Raw genomic sequence first — 16,057 nt, 5'->3', positions numbered from 1 at the left:
TGGTAGACGAGCCTGGATTCATCCTTTGTGTTTTGAGGGTCCCCCTTATCCTCCTCAATAACTAGTGTTAAGGATTGTGCGACGGAGCCCTAGCAACATGAAAGAAAGAAAGTAAATCAGACAACAAAATAATTTAAAAAATATTTGCACAATTCCTACCACTGAATCTCTCTTTTCATTGACTTTCAATTCATACCAATGTAGCATAGATCATTTGTGGTTAATATTGGTCAGTAGATGCGATCAGCCTGCTAACCAATTACATATTATTTTCACTGGGTCAATTTTATTTAATTAACATAACTGACATAATTCATCCTCCATGACTTTGTTGTTTTGTTAAGCTAACACTAACCAGTTTTCACATTATTTTTCCTATTTGTTAGATGGATCAGTTACACAGAACGGGTATTGAGTTAGCTGCGATCCTACAAGAGAGGCTTCCGGGGTCTGAAGACTTCTGGCTGTGGGTGACATATCTTGGGGACCCTTCCTGCATCCTCCTTTTCTACTTCCCTATAGCCTTAGCCATACAACATAGGCTTGGATTGACTGTTTTGTGGATTGGGCTTATTTCTGAGTGGCTTAACCTTGTTTTTAAATGGTAAGAACCCAGAGGATAATTTATGAAGTTTCTGATATTCTTTATCACCTGGATATATGTTTTCTGATTGTAGGGTTGATCACAGTCTATCTGCTATTTGCTCTGGAAATGATAAGTACATAACACATTCTGTCCGAAATGGTCAGCGTGTTTTTTTGGGTGATCACAATTCAAAAAGCTTAACAGCTCTAAATATGTTTTCAACAGAAAAGTTTCTTAAAACGTGTTTTTGTGTGTTATGTACTTATCATTATAGAAACTGGTAATTCACCTTTACTGACATATACAATGGCCCTTTCACACCTTTTAATGTTACAGTAAAGTTCTTTTAAATTACCACTGTGTTCAGTGTGTAAGGGAAATGCTCAATTACATCTGTGAGATTAACATATTGTAATCCAAATCCATTCTGATCACTGCTCAACAATCTGAATTTAATTTGTATATAGGCATATTGGGCATGTTTGCTCAATGACTACTGACACTTTTAATATTTTTTTTTCAGTGTTTACTTTTATTGATTTTTAAAAGCACCATATCCGTTTTGGTGTGATATATACATCTGAAAACAAGAATAAGACTACGGGTTTCTATTACAAGGGTTTCTCATCGTCTAAAAAATAGATTTTAACGGTACTGAAACTTTAAATTATGAAATCGCTTAATAGCAATATTGTATACTCAAAAAAGATGTTCAAACAAGATCATGTTTTAAAAGGAAACGCACCTTCGTAAATAAGCTTTCAAATTGGATCACACCTTCATGAAGGGGCAAAGACCAAAAATGTTCACAACAGTGCGTTTTACAGTTATTGTTCCTACATTACTTAACTTCTTGGGCATGTTTGAACTTTGCACTCATGAAGGCCAGATCCAGTTTGAAAGCACATTTTTAAAGGCTCCTTTCATTTTAAAAATATGTTCACAAACTTGCAATCTCATTTGAATATCTTTTTTTGCAATTACAACATTGCATTGAAGGGTTGTTTAAAAATTGGGCTTTTCTCAAGTAGCTGACTACATGATCACGGCTGAGGGAAATAGCCAAAAACAAGCTATTGTGATAGTGTTAAAAAAAAGTGGTATTTTTCCCCCCAGAAAAACAGCCTACAACACCTCAGCCGATAAATTGTGATCTTATAACAGAAGATACATCCCTGCAATAATACAGTATAGTGATACATTTTCTACCTCCTTACACACTGTAATGTCCCTAAATAGTGAAATTCACAGGTACAGGCATAAATGTTGCCATGGATAGTTCAATTTGTTTCACTTATGTTGTCCTGTTTTCAGGTTCCTGTTTGGAGAGCGTCCTTTTTGGTGGGTTTCTGAATCAGGGCAGTTCAATGACCTTAAACTGAGGCAGTTTCCTTCTACATGTGAGACTGGTCCAGGTGAGTGCAGGAAAAACTCAAATCATTCATGAATTGTGGTTAAGCTAAATTTTAACCCTCAAGAGGTAAAATAGAAAATAAACAAAGCACACTCACACAGTTAATTTCTTGCATTTGTTACTTAGGAAGCCCCTCGGGACATTGCATGATTACAGGTGCTGCACTTTGGCCGGTTTTGACAACAGTCACCACCCTTCTGTCCCAGAGGTAAGACTTTTGATTCACCAATGGATGCTGGTGCATTATTTGTCTTGCTGGTCAATATATATTAGTAATTTGGAGACCAGATAGTCTTTGAACTAGATCACATACCAGTCATACCATTTGCCATTCTCTATTGTTTCTTCAAAGTTATATTCTCTTGGTCATCTGGGTAGTGTGGATATTAAATAATAAGCAAGTGATCTAAACACTGAATCATATGCAGAATAATGTGAGTTTCTTTCCAATGGCAGGGAGAGTCCACAAATTAATTCATTACTTTTGGGAATACAACACCTGGTCACTAGGAGGAGGCAAAGATACCCCAGCCAAATAATTAAGTATTCCTCCCTCTTCCCTTACTCCCCCAGTCATTATTTACCTAGTCAACTAGAAGGTTGGCGAAGAAAGTGCTCTGAAGAAAATTGGATTTTAAGTACTTTAATGGGTAGTTTCCCTGCAAGATAGGACTGGGCTTGTACTGTAGCCATGTAATTCTCTTTGTAAGAGTTGTGGTGAATGATAGCTCTGTATGTCACAGGGATCCATCTTTAGCCTCCTTCCAGTATGACTTTTCTAACACCCCCTTCTGGCAACCAGTGTAAGCTTATACTGCTTTCCTTTCTACCTCAGGTCCCTGTCAGAACTGGATGAAGCTGTCAGACCTGGAAGTGCTGTGACTGCTCCACAGCAGAGACCCTGGAGGGTAAGTGCCTTTGTATATTTAATCCCTAGGCCACTGAAGAAAGGTGACCGGATGGCACCTTATAACATTTTGGAGTGTCTGGGGACATAATCATTTGATCCTATAAGGGATTTCAGTTTTTTATCAGAAGCAGATACTTTTAGGGGCTCCTGTGGCAACTTTACAACCAAGGCGGTTAGTTATGTTGGATTGCCTAGTATAATATGGGATACATTTTGCGGTACCTTTATTGAGGACAAATAGGGGTGTTTTTGGGGAAAAAACAAACAAAAAAAACTTTGACACTATTTGAAGCCAAGTTCTTGACACTCGGAAACGCGCTTCCTTTCCTGGCAGGGGGCGGATCTCTTCTGAGCGCAGCATCACGTGAGTTGCTGCTCTCCGATTTCTGTTCTCCTGTCTCCGACCACCATCAGAGTTATCTGTGACAGCTCTTCTTGTATCCGGATCAGGAGATGGTGAGTGCCCCGGCCATAGCAGGGATGGTTTAGAGGTGCCGTTGCTTTTTGTGCATTTTTTTCATTAATCTGCTTATTGGTTAACTGTTGAGTGTTTTATTCCTGCTATTGAGGAAGATATAGCATGGAGGAATCGTCACCTTCTTTATTTCTTGCTAAAAAATGTTTGTATTGCGAATAGCAAAAGGTTTGCTCCTCTGCACAATTTTGTTCTATATGCTTGTCATCAGTTTTACAAGCCAAGTCCAAGGGAACTAAGTTCCAAGCATCCTTGTCTGATACAATTAACCCCTCAGAGCCTTCTACCTCTCAGGACTCTGTTTTCCAGGATATGCCACTACTTTTTCCTCAGTCCCCGTCACAAAATGTTGCACAGGCAGTTCCCTGTGGCTCAGCACAGTCTACATCTGGGGGTATTTATTTACTAGTGGACTTTGTGGCACAGCTACAATTGGATTTTTTTGGTGCGCTGAATGCCTTTCCCAACTCGGGCAAGAGAAAGGTTAAACATATCTCCTCAGTACTCCTCTATTGTCAGGAACCTTACTTGGAGGACCTCTTCTCAGCTTCACATTTCAGTTTGAAACTGTTATGCTGCAATTTCCTAGGCACGCATGGCCTTGCCTTCTTAGGATTTAAACAGCCATCCTATTGATTACAGGTGTGTGAGTTTCTATAAAGTGCAATCAGCCCTTCACTCCCTGCTGAGTTATTGACCTATACTGAGTATACTTCTCTGGTTTCTGCTCCTGGGTCCTGCATACCTGTGTATACCTTCCATATTCCTCAAGCTAAGTATCCCTGCTGTGATACCTGTGTATGCTTACCTTGCTGCTGAGTCTAAGCACCTCTGCTGTGATACCCGTGTATGCTTACTTTTCTTCTGAGACCAAGCACCTCGGCTGTGATACCTGTGTATACTTACCTTGCTTCTGAAGCCAAATACCTCTGCTGTGATACCTGTGTGTTTATGCTTACATTATTTCTGAGACTGTATGCTTACCTTGCTTCTGAGACCAAGCACCTCAGCTGTTATACCTTTGTATGCTTACAATGCTTCTGAGGCCAAACACTATACCTGTGTATGCTTACATTGCTTCTGAGACTGTATGCTTACCTTGCTTCTGAGACCAAGCACCTCAGCTGTGATACCTGTGTATGCTTATCTTGCTGCTGAGACTAAGCACCTCTGCTGTGATACCTGTGTATGCTTACCTTGCTTTTAAGACCAAGCACCTCAGCTGTTATACCTGTGTATGCTTACATTGCTTCTGAGACAGTATGCTTACCTTGCTTCTGAGACCAAGCACCTCTGCTGTGATACCTGTGTATGCTTACATTGCTTCTGAAACTAAACGAACGGAGGAAGCTGGAGCTGCTGTCAAGTTTAAAAGATAAGTTTTTTTTCACAACAGGAGTGAAATGTAAATTTTGATGAATTAAAGTGCCCCTGTTTTTAATCAAATTTTTAAAAAACGGCACTTTAGCATCAAAATTTACATTCACTTTAACATGTTCTTAAAACCAAGCATCTCTACTGTGATACCTGTGTATGCTTACCCTGTTCCTGAAACCAAGCATCTCTACTGTGATCCCTGTACAAGCTTATCTTCATTCTAACCCTCACCAACAGTACCCGCTGGGTAGACTGTGCTTGTTGAGAGACTTGTGCTACCTTACATTGCTTTATCTATTGTTTCCTTGCATTACTTTAGTAAATTGTGTTCAAGAAAATACTTTCTTTGTTCTGGTTTTCCATTCCTGCATACTGAGTTCCACACACCTCTCCTCACTCTCACATTTATAGCCTGCATTACTATCTCAGTATTCTGAGGATGAGCATACCTCAGTAGCTTCTGAAGGGGAACTCTCTGATTCAGCTGAGGAAAAACCAACGGAGCCTGAGGAGATTACCTTCAGATTCAAGATTGAACATCTTCGCTTTCTACTCAGGGAGGTTTTATCTACTCTGGAGGTTCCTGAGCCTAAGCCTTCTGATGAGCCTAAGATACCTAAGCTGGACAGGTTTTATTATGTTAGACCTAGGGCTCCTGAGGTTTTTCCTGTCCCAGCTTGAATGGCAGACATCAGTTCTAAGAAATGGGAGAAGCCTGGAATTTAATTCTCTCCATCTGCTAATTTTAATAATAATTGGATACTTGTATAGTGCACAACCTCAAACTTAATCGACTCACGGCACTCATAACTGGTATTATTATTACCCAACTTAATGGTACTCATTTTACCAACCTCGAAAGGATAAAAGGCTGAGTGAACCTTGCCGGGATCGAACCTGAAACCCTTGGGTTGCCACAAATCTCTGTAACAGTGCATTAGCACGATGAGCTATCTGTCACAGATTTAAGAGAATGTTTCCAGTGCCTGACTCTCATCCATAGTTGTGGAGTAACATCCCCAAGGTGGATGGCGCTATTTCCATGCTGAATAGTATCTCCTTTAGAGACGCCATGGACAGAAAGATGGAGGGGTACCTAAGGAGACTTTTTCATCAGATGGATCTTCTCTTTCAACCTGCTGCAAGCATAGCGGCGGTTGCTGGAGCCACCATCTTTTGGTGTGACTCCTTGTCGGAGATGGTCCTAGTCGAGATTTTTCTAGAAGACATTCAGGATAGGATTCAGGCCCTCAAGATGGCCAATTCCTTCATTTGTGACACAATTATGCAAATTATTTGTCTTAACGCTGTTGTCTAGATTTGTGGTCCTTTTGAGAAGAGTTCTCTGGCTGAAGTCTTGGTCTGCAATATGGTATCCATGTCCAGACTCCTCTCTTTAGCCTTTAAGGGGAAGACGCTGTTTAGTCCGGGCCTGGATTCTATTATCTCCACAGTGACTGGGGGGGGGGGGGGGGAGGGTGCCTTCCTCCTATAGGACAAGAAATCTAGATCCAAGTGTCACCAATCTGGCAATTTTTGTTCCCTTTGTTCAAACAAGGGACAGAGATCTCCGGTCTCTTCCAAGCCTGACCAACCCAAGAGTTCCTGGAAGCCTAACCAAACTTGGAACAAGCAGTCCAAGAAGCCCTCCTCTGATAACAAGTCAGTATGAAGGGACGCCCCCCGATCCGGGACCGGATCATGTAAGGGGCAGACTGTCCTTTTTTCAAGATGCTTGAATTTGGTACATTCAGGAGCCCTGGGTCTTGGAGGTGGTCTTCCAGGGATACAGAATATGATTCAGTTCTCGCTCCCACCAAGAGCCTAATTTCTTCTGTCAAGGCTATCTTCAAATCCAGAAAAGAGGACAGCCTTTTTGAATTGCGTAAAAGATCTCTCTTCCATGGGGCCAAGGGTTTTATTTAAACCTATTTGTTGTTCCCAAGAAAGTAGGAAAGTTTCGGCCCATCCTAGACTTAAAGTGTTTAAGATTAAATCTGAAGGTAATCTCCTCAGGCTCCGCTGGTTTTTCCTCAGCTGAATCAGAGTTCCCCTTCAGAAGCTACTGATGTATGCTCATCCTCAGAATGCTGTGATACCTGTGTATGCTTACCCTGCTGCTGAGACCAAAACACCTCTGCTGTGATACCTGTGTATGCTTACCTTGCTGCTGAGACCAAGCACCTCTGCTGTGATACCTGTCTATGCTTACCTTGCTGCTGAGATGAGACTAAGCACCTCTGCTGTGATACCTGTGTATGCTTACCTTGCTTCTGAGACCAAGCACCTCAGCTGTGATACCTGTGTATGCTTACCTTGCTTCTGAAGCCAAGCTCATCAGCTGTGATACCTGTGTATGCTTATCCTCTTCCTGAAACCCAAGCATCTATACAGTGATACCTGTGTATGATTATCCTCTTCCTGAAACCAAGCATCTCTAAGGTGATACCTGCGTATGCTTACCCTGTTCCTGAAACCAAGCATCTCTACGGTGATACCTGTGTATGTTTAACCTGTTCCTAAAACCAAGCATCTCTACTGTGATACCTGTGTATGCTTATCCTGTTCCTGAAACCAAGCATCTCTACTGTGATCCCTGTACAAGCTTATCTTCATCCTGAAGGCCTAACCCTCACCAACAGTACCCACTGGGTAGACTGTGCTTGTTGAGAGACTTGTACTACCTTACATTGCTTTATCTATTGTTTCTTGTATTACTTCAGTAATGTGTGTTCAAGAAAATACTTTCTTTGTTCTGGTTTTCCATTCCTGCATACAGAGTTCCACACACCTCCCCTCACATTTATAGCCTGCATTACTATCTCAGCATTCTGAGGATAAGCATACATCAGTAGCTTCTGAAGAGGAACTCTCTGATTCAGGTGAGGAAAAACCAGCGGAGCCTGAGGAGATTACCTTCAAATTCAAGCTTGAACATCTTTGCTTTCTACTCAGGGAGATTTTATTGACTCTGGAGGTTCCTGAGCCTAATCCTTCTGATGAGTGTAAGATACCTAAGATGGACAGGGGTTATGATGTTAGACCTAGGGCTCCTGAGGTTTTTCCTGTCCCAGCTCGCATGGCAGACATAATTTCTAAGAAATGGGAGAAGCCTGGAATTCCAGTGCCTGACTCTCATCCAGAGTTGTGGAGTACCATCCCCAAGGTGAATGGCGCTATTTCCACGCTGGCTAAGAGAACTACTATCTCCTTGAGGATAGTACCTCTTTTAGAGACCCCATGGACAGAAAGATGTAGGGGTACCTAAGGAGACTTTTTCATTAGATGGATCTTCTCTTTCAACCTGCTGCAAGCATAGCGGCGGTTGCTGGAGCCACCATCTTTTGGTGTGACTCCTTGTCGGAGATGGTCCTAGTTGAGATTTTTCTAGAAGACATTCAGGATAGGATTCAGGCCCTCAAGATGGCCAATTCCTTCATGTGTGACACGATTATGCAAATTATTTGTCTTAACGCTGTTGTCTAGTTTTGTGGTCCTTTTGAGAAGAGTTCTGTGGCTGAAGTCTTGGTCTGCAATATGGTATCCGTGTCCAGACTCCTCTCTTTAGCCTTTAAGGGGAAGACGCTGTTTAGTCCGGGCTTGGATTCTATTATCTCCACGTGATGGGGAGGGTGCCTTCTACAGGACAAGAAATCTAGATCCAAGGGTCACCAATCTGGCAATTTTTGTTCCTTTTGTTCAAACAAGGGACAGAGATCTCCGGTTTCTTCCAAGCCTGACCAACCCAAGAGTTCCTGGAAGTCTAACCAAACTTGGAACAAGCAGTCCAAGAAGCCCTCCTTTGATAACAAGTCAGTATGAAGGGACACCCCCCGATCCGGGACCGCATCATGTAGGGGGCAGACTGTCCTTTTTTCAAGACGCTTGATTTTGGTACATGCAGGAGCCCTGGGTCTTGGAGGTGGTCTCCCAGGGATACAGAATATGATTCAGTTCTCGCTCCCACCAAGAGCCCAATTTCTTCTGTCAAGGCTATCTTCAAATCCAGAAAAGAGTACAGCCTTTTTGAATTGCATAAAAGATCTCTCCTCCATGGGTCCAAGGGTTTTATTTAAACCTATTTGTTGTTCCCAAGAAAGTAGGAAAGTTTCGGCCCATCCTAGACTTAAAGTGTTCAAGCTTAAATCTGAAGGTAATCTCCTCAGGCTCCTCTGGTTTTCCCTCAGCTGAATCAGAGTTCCCCTTCAGAAGCTACTGAGGTATGCTCATCCTCAGAATGCTGCGATACCTGTGTATGCTTACCCTGCTGCTGAGACCAAAACACCTCTGCTGTGATACCTGTGTATGCTTACCTTGCTTCTGAGACCAAGCACCTCAGCTGTGATACCTGTGTATGCTTACCTTGCTTCTGAAGCCAAGCACATCAGCTGTGATACCTGTGTATGCTTATCCTCTTCCTGAAACCCAAGCATCTATACAGTGATACCTGTGTATGATTATTCTCTTCCTGAAACCAAGCATCTCTAAGGTGATACCTGTGTATGCTTACCCTGTTCCTAAAACCAAGCATCTCTACTGTGATACCTGTGTATGCTTATCCTGTTCCTGAAACCAAGCATCTCTACTGTGATCCCTGTACAAGCTTATCTTCATCCTGAAGGCCTAACCCTCACCAACAGTACCCGCTGGGTAGACTGTGCTTGTTGAGAGACTTGTACTACCTTACATTGCTTTTATCTATTTGTTTCTTGTATTACTTCAGTAATGTGTGTTCAAGAAAATACTTTCTTTGTTCTGGTTTTCCATTCCTGCATACAGAGTTCCACACACCTCTCCTCACCCTCACATTTATAGCCTGCATTACTATCTCAGCATTCTGAGGATGAGCATACCTCAGTAGCTTATGAAGGGGAACTCTCTGATTCTGATTCAGGTGAGGAAAAACCAGCGGAGCCTGAGGAGAGTACCTCTTTTAGAGACCCCATGGACAGAAAGATGTAGGGGTACCTAAGGAGACTTTTTCATCAGATGGATCTTCTCTTTCAACCTGCTGCAAGCATAGCGACGGTTGCTGGAGCCAGCATCTTTTGGAGCGACTCCTTGTCGGAGATGGTCCTAGTCGCGATTTCTCTAGAAAAGGGTTTGCCAACCTTTCTGACCTCAGGGTCCACTAAACTCACAATTATGAATCCCATGGACCACTAACATGAATTTGTTTAAAAAGGTACAAACCTCTATGTGTGTGTGTGTGTGTATATATATATAGAGATAGGGGAGGGAGCAAAAGAGGGGAGATAGAGCAAGAGAGAGAGACAGCAAAAGAGAGGGGGAGAAAGGGGAGAGAGAGCAAAAGAGGGGAGAAAAAGAGAGCGCAAAAGAGGGGGGGAGAGAGGGAAGAGAGAGCGAGCAAAAGAGATGGGAGAGAGAGAGAGAGAGCAAAAGAGAGGGGGAGAACACAAAAGACAGGAGAGAGAGAGTGCAAAAGAGAGGGGGAGAGAGAGGGGAGAGAAAGAGAGGGAGAGAAAAAGAGAGGGGAGAGAGAGAGCAAAAGAGAGGGGGGAAAGGGGAGAGAGAGCAAAAGAGGGGAGAGAAAGAGAGTGCAAAAGAGTGGGAAGAGAGGGAGAGCAAAAGAGATGGGAAAGAGAGAGAGCAAAAGAGAGGGGGAGAGCACAAAATACAGGGGAGAGAGATTGCAAAAGAGAGGGGAGAGAGAGAGAAAAAGAGAGGGGAGAGAGAGCGCAAAAGAGAGGGTGAGAGAGAGCATAAGAGAGGGGGAGAAAGGGGAGAGAGAGCAAAAGAGGGGAGAGAAAGAGAGCGCAAAAGAGGGGGGAGAGAGGGAGGAGAGAGCAAAAGAGAGGGGGAGAGCACAAAAGACAGGGGAGAGAGAGTGCAAAAGAGAGGGGGAGAGAGAGGGAGAGAAAAAGAGAGGGGAGAGAGAGCAAAAGAGAGGGTGAAAGAGCATAAGAGAGGGGGGAGAAAGGGGAGAGAGAGCAAAAGAGGGGAGAGAAAGAGAGCGCAAAAGAGGGGGGACAGAGGGAGGAGAGAGAGCAAAAGAGATGGGAGAGAGAGTGCAAAAGAGAGGGGAAAAGAGAGGTGAGAGGGAGAGAGAGAGCAAAAGAGAGGGTGAGAGAGAGCATAAGAGAGGGGGAGAAAGGGGAGAAAGAGCAAAAGAGGGGAGAGAAAGAGAGCGCAAAAGAGGGGGGAGAGAGAGCAAAAGAGATGCGAGAGAGAGAGCAAAATAGAGGGGGGATAGAGAGAGCAAAAGACAGGGAGAGAGACAGCAAAATAGAGGGGGGAGAGCAAAAGAAAGGGAGAGAGAGAGAGAGCAAAAGAAAGGGAGAGAGACAGCAAAAGAGGAGGACAGAGAGCAAAAGAGAGGGTGGGAAAAGAGAGGGGAGAGAGAGAGCAAAAGAGAGGGGAGAGAGAGCGCAAAAGTGAGGGGGAGAGAGAGCAAAAGAGAGGGGGAGAGAGAGAGAGCATAAGAGAGGGGGGAGAGAAAGAGCAAAAGAGAGGGAGAGAGACAGCAAAAGAGGAGGACAGAGAGCAAAAGAGAGGGTAGGGAAAGAGAGCAGGCAAAAGAGAGGGGGAGAGAGAACAAAAGTGAGGGGGAGAAAGAGACCATAAGAGACAGGGGAGAAAAAGAGCAAAAGAGAGGGGGAGAGAGAGCAAAAGCGAGGGGGAGAGAGACAGCAAAAGAGAGGGGGAAAGAGAGCAAAAGAAAGGGGGGAGAGAGAGAGCAAAAGAGAGGGGGAGAGGGAGACCAAAAGAGAGGGGGGAGAGAGAGAGCAAGAGAGAGGGGGAGAGAGAGCAAAAGAGAGGGGGAGAGAGAGCAAAAGAGAGGGGGAGAGAGAGCAAAAGCGAGGGGGAGAGAGATAGCAAAAGAGAGGGGGAAAGAGCAAAAGAAAGGGGGGAGAGAGAGAGCAAAAGAGAGGGGGGAGAGAGAGAGCAAAAGAGAGGGGGGAGAGAGAGAGCAAAAGAGGGCTGATAGAGAGAGCAAAAGACAGAGAGATAGCAAAAGAAGGGGGGAGAGAACAAAAAAAGTGGGGAGAGAGAGAGCAAAAGAGAGGGAGAAAGAGAGCAAGAGCAAAAGAGAGGGTGGAGAGGGAGGAAAAGAGAGGGGGGAGAGAGCAAAAGAGGGGGGAGAGAGAGCAAAATAGAGAGGGGGAGGTAGAGAGCAGAAGAGGGGGAGAGAGCAAAAAAGAGTCGGGAGAGAGAGAGAGAGCAAGGGGTTGAACCGCTGTACTGCAAAAAATGGCCCGTGTACACGGGCTTTAGGACTAATATATATATGCAATCGTATGCAAAAGTTTAGGCACCCCTGACAATTTCCATGATTTTCATTTATAAATAATTGGGTGTTTGGATCAGCAATTTCATTTTGATCTATCAAATAACTGAAGGAACAGCGGTTGCCGACCACTGGTGGTCCTTGACACCATCAAGCAGGAATTAATCCCCTCTGATGGTGTCACCCCCGTCGTGCCACAACTCCCTACAGTGCCAGGCTGGAAATCAGTGAAAACCGACGGAGAAGTTAAATTACAATCTCCCTACGCACGTTGCGTAGTACTGCTCAACTTGCGTAGATTGATTGTATTTTTAACTCCTCCTGCCCGGCGTGCTGCTCAGAGAAAGATGCTTCCATTCTAAAGCCAGCAGTTTGGTATAGTCTTGGCTTGAAAAAGTGGAAGTAAAGTATATAAAAAAGAAAATCTTAAAAAAAGAAAATTTATGCTTACCTGATAAATTTGTTTCTTTTTAGACACGATGAGTCCACGGATTTCATTCTTACTTGTGGGATTACGCCTCCTGGTCAGCAAGAGGAGGAAAAGAGCACCACAGCAGAGCTGTATATATAGCTCCTCCCTTCCCTCCCACTCCACTCATTGGACCGAAGTTAGGAAGAGAAAGGAAAAGCCAAGGTGCAGAGGTGTCTGAAGTTTACAAAATAATAACCTGTCTCATAGAACAGGGCGGGCCGTGGACTCATCGTGTCTAAAAAGAAACAAATTTATCAGGTAAGCATACATTTTCTTTTCTTTTTAAAGACACGATGAGTCCACGGATTTCATCCTTGTGGGATACAATACCAAAGCTAGAGTACACTGATGAAAAAGGGAGGGACAAGACAGGGAACCGAAACAGAAGGCACCACTGCTTGAAGAACCTTTCTCCCAAACTCAGCCTAAGCAAAGGCATCAAATTAGTAAAATTTAGAAAAATTGTGAAGAGAGAACCAAGTTGCAGCCTTGCAAATCTATTCAACAGAAGCATCATTTTCGAATGCCCATGAGAAAGCAACAGCCCTGGTGGAATGAGCCGTAACCCTTTCAGGAGGTTGCTGTCCAGCAGTCTCACATGCAAAACGGAAGAAACTCTTCAGCCAAAAAGAAAGAGAGGTAGCCACAGCTTTTTGACCCTCACGTTTTCCAGAAAAAATGACAAACAGAGAAGATGATTGACGAAAGTACTTAGTCACTTGCAAGTAAAATTTTAAAGCCCGGACTACGTCCAAATTGTGCAGAAGACGTTCCGTCTGAGAAGAAGGATTAGGACACAAGGAAGGAACAACAATCTCCTGATTAATGTTCTTGTCTGAAACAACCTTAGGAAGAAAACCAAGTTTAGTATGAAAAAACCACCTTATCCTAATGAAAAATAAGGTAAGGTGAATTATATTATAATGCCAAAAACTCAGACACTCTTCAAACAGAAATAAAACTTTCCAAGATAACAACTTAATATCTATGGAATGCATAGGTTCAAACGGAACCCCTTGAAGAACTTTAAGAACTAATTCAAACTCCATGGAGGAACAATTGGTTTAAACACAGGCCTGATTTTAACTAATTGAACATCTGTGACATCAGCCAGACGCTTGTGTAACAAAACAAATAAGGCAGAGATCTGACCCTTCAGAGAACTTGCCGACAAACCCTTCTCCAATCCTTCTTGGAGAAAAGACAAAATTCTGGGAATTCTAACTCTACTCCACAAGTAACCCTTGGACTCACACCAAGAAAGACATTTGCGCCATATCTTATGGTAAAGCTTTCTAGTTACAGGTACGTGCCTGAATGAAGGTCCCTATGACCAAATCAGAAAAACCTTGCTTGGATAGAATTAAGCGTTCAATCTCTAAGCAGTCAGCTTCAGAGAAGCTAGATTTGGGTGAAGGAAGGGCTCTTGAATGAGAGGGTCCTCCCTAAATGGAAGTTTCCAAGGTGGCAGGAAGCACATGTCCACTAGATCGGCATACTAAATCCTGCGAGGCCACGCAGGAGCAATGATGCCTTCACCTGTTTGATTCGAGCAACTACCCGAGGAAGAACAAACGGAGAAAATAGGTATGCAAGACTGAAAATCCAAGGGTCCGCCAGAGCATGTATCAGTTCCGACTGGGGGTCCCTAGACCTTGACCTGTATCTCAGGAGCTTGGCATTATGACAAGACGCCAAGAAATCCAATTCTGATTGACTCCACTTGAAAACTATGTTCGAGAACACTTCCGGACGGAGTTCCCACTCCCCCGGATGAAAAGTCTGCCTGCTCAGGAAAACCGCTTCCCACTGGACCACCCTGGGAAATGGATCGCCGAGAGATAACAAGAGTGGACTTCCATCCCACTAGATTATTTTGACCACCTCCGTCATTGCTAAGGAACTCCTCGTTCCTCCCTGATGATTGATGTAAGCCTGAAGTTATGTTTTCTGACTGGAACCTGATAAACTGGACCGTGGCTAACTGAGGCCAGGCCAGAAGAGCATCGTAGATCTCTCTCAGCTCCATAATTTTCAAACCGAGAACAGACTGACTGAGTGCAGACTCCCTGATTCATCAGGGAGTCCCAGGCTGCTCCCCACCCCAAAAGGCTGGTGTCTGTTGTCACAATCACCCAAGATGGTCTGGGAGTGATGTCACCGAGATAACCACCATTGAAGAGAGACTTGTCTCCTGATCCAGAAGTATTCAATGAGACAAGTCTGCATAAACCCCGTTCTATTGGCTGAGCAGGTTTAGCTGTAGAGGGCTGAGACGTAACCGAGCAAACAGGATGATGACCATTGCCGCCACCATCAGCCCGATTACCTCCATGCACTGAGCCACTGAAGGACTAGACAAGTTTCGATAATCTTTGATTTCCTGACTCCGTCAGAAAAATCTACATTGATAAGAAATTTATTATGATTCCCAAGAAAGTTACCCTTGTGCTTGGGATTAAGGAACACTTTTCCAAATTCCCCTCCCACCCGTGAGATCGCGGAAAGGATAACACCATGTCCATGTGAAACTTGCATACTGTAAGGATGATGCCCGGACTAGGATGTCGTCCAGATAGGGCGCCACTGCAATTCCCCCGGAACCGAAGCACCGCCAACAGCGAACCCAGAGCCTTTGTGAAAGCTCAGAGCTGTGGCCAGACCGAAAGGAAGAGACCCGAACTGGAAGCGTTTGTCCAGAAAGGCAAACCCTAGAACTTGAAACGATCCACGTGAACGGCACATGAAGGTACCTGTCCTTTAAAGCCACTGTTGTCTAATTGACCCTCTTGGATCAAGAGATGAATGGAACAAATGAATAGTTTCCATCTTGAATTTTGATTAGACTCTTGTGATCTAAAAAGTGGTCTGAAGGTTTCCTACTTTTTTGGGAACCACTACCTGATTGGGATAAAAAACCCAGCTGTATTGGAACGTGAACAATCACTCCCAGGTCTGAGAGGTCTCCTACTTAGTGTAAGAACGCCTCTCCTTTTGTCTGATCCGCAGACAAACTTGAAAGCAGAAACCTGCCTCTGGTAGGAAAACTCTTGAGCTTGAACCCAAACTTGAGCGAAGACGGAAAATCAGCCCCCTACAAGACCCGATTCTGGATCTGGGGCATGTCTGTCATGCTGTCTTTGATTCAACAGCAGGCTATGTTTTTTTTGTTTGTTTTTTTAAATTCCGACAAGCCAGGGCCCAACAACATCTTCTTCTGGTAAGGAATCACCAAAAACTTAGACTTAGAGAATATAACCGTAGAACAAGTCTCTAACCATAAGGCTCTATGAGCTGGAACAGAGCAACCTATTCTCCCAGTTTGATAACTTGAAGGGAAGAATTTGAAATAAAGGAATTTAGCCATTTTGAAAGCATCCCATCCTGGATTTTACTCAGGGAAAATTCTGACTTAGTAGCATCAGACAATGCATCAAACCAATATGCCGGCACACTAGTGATGGTCTCCAAGTACACAGCTGGTTGCCATAGTAAACCCTGGTGTACATCCCACTTGTAATCTCTGTCCAACTATCCTCTAAGGGTATAGTAGTTCACTTAGTTAAGCTGAAAC

The 16,057-nt window shown here is 43.8% G+C and overlaps 1 protein-coding gene across 1 annotated transcript in view; it reads left to right on the top strand.

The window, feature by feature from the left end:
* The window catches only part of G6PC3 (glucose-6-phosphatase catalytic subunit 3), a 65,216-nt gene that overhangs the window by 37,115 nt on the left and 12,044 nt on the right, over positions 1–16,057 (top strand). The window contains exons 2-4 of the mRNA XM_053694416.1: positions 387–604; positions 1,901–2,001; positions 2,127–2,208. Coding sequence (XP_053550391.1) covers positions 387–604; positions 1,901–2,001; positions 2,127–2,208 — 401 coding nt within the window. The remainder of the gene's footprint in view (positions 1–386; positions 605–1,900; positions 2,002–2,126; positions 2,209–16,057) is intronic.

Source organism: Bombina bombina, chromosome 1 (assembly GCF_027579735.1).
Source record: "Bombina bombina isolate aBomBom1 chromosome 1, aBomBom1.pri, whole genome shotgun sequence".
Classification (NCBI taxonomy): domain Eukaryota; kingdom Metazoa; phylum Chordata; class Amphibia; order Anura; family Bombinatoridae; genus Bombina; species Bombina bombina.
The sequence above is the reverse complement of the archived record's forward strand: the minus strand, read 5'-3'. Positions and strand labels throughout refer to the sequence as shown.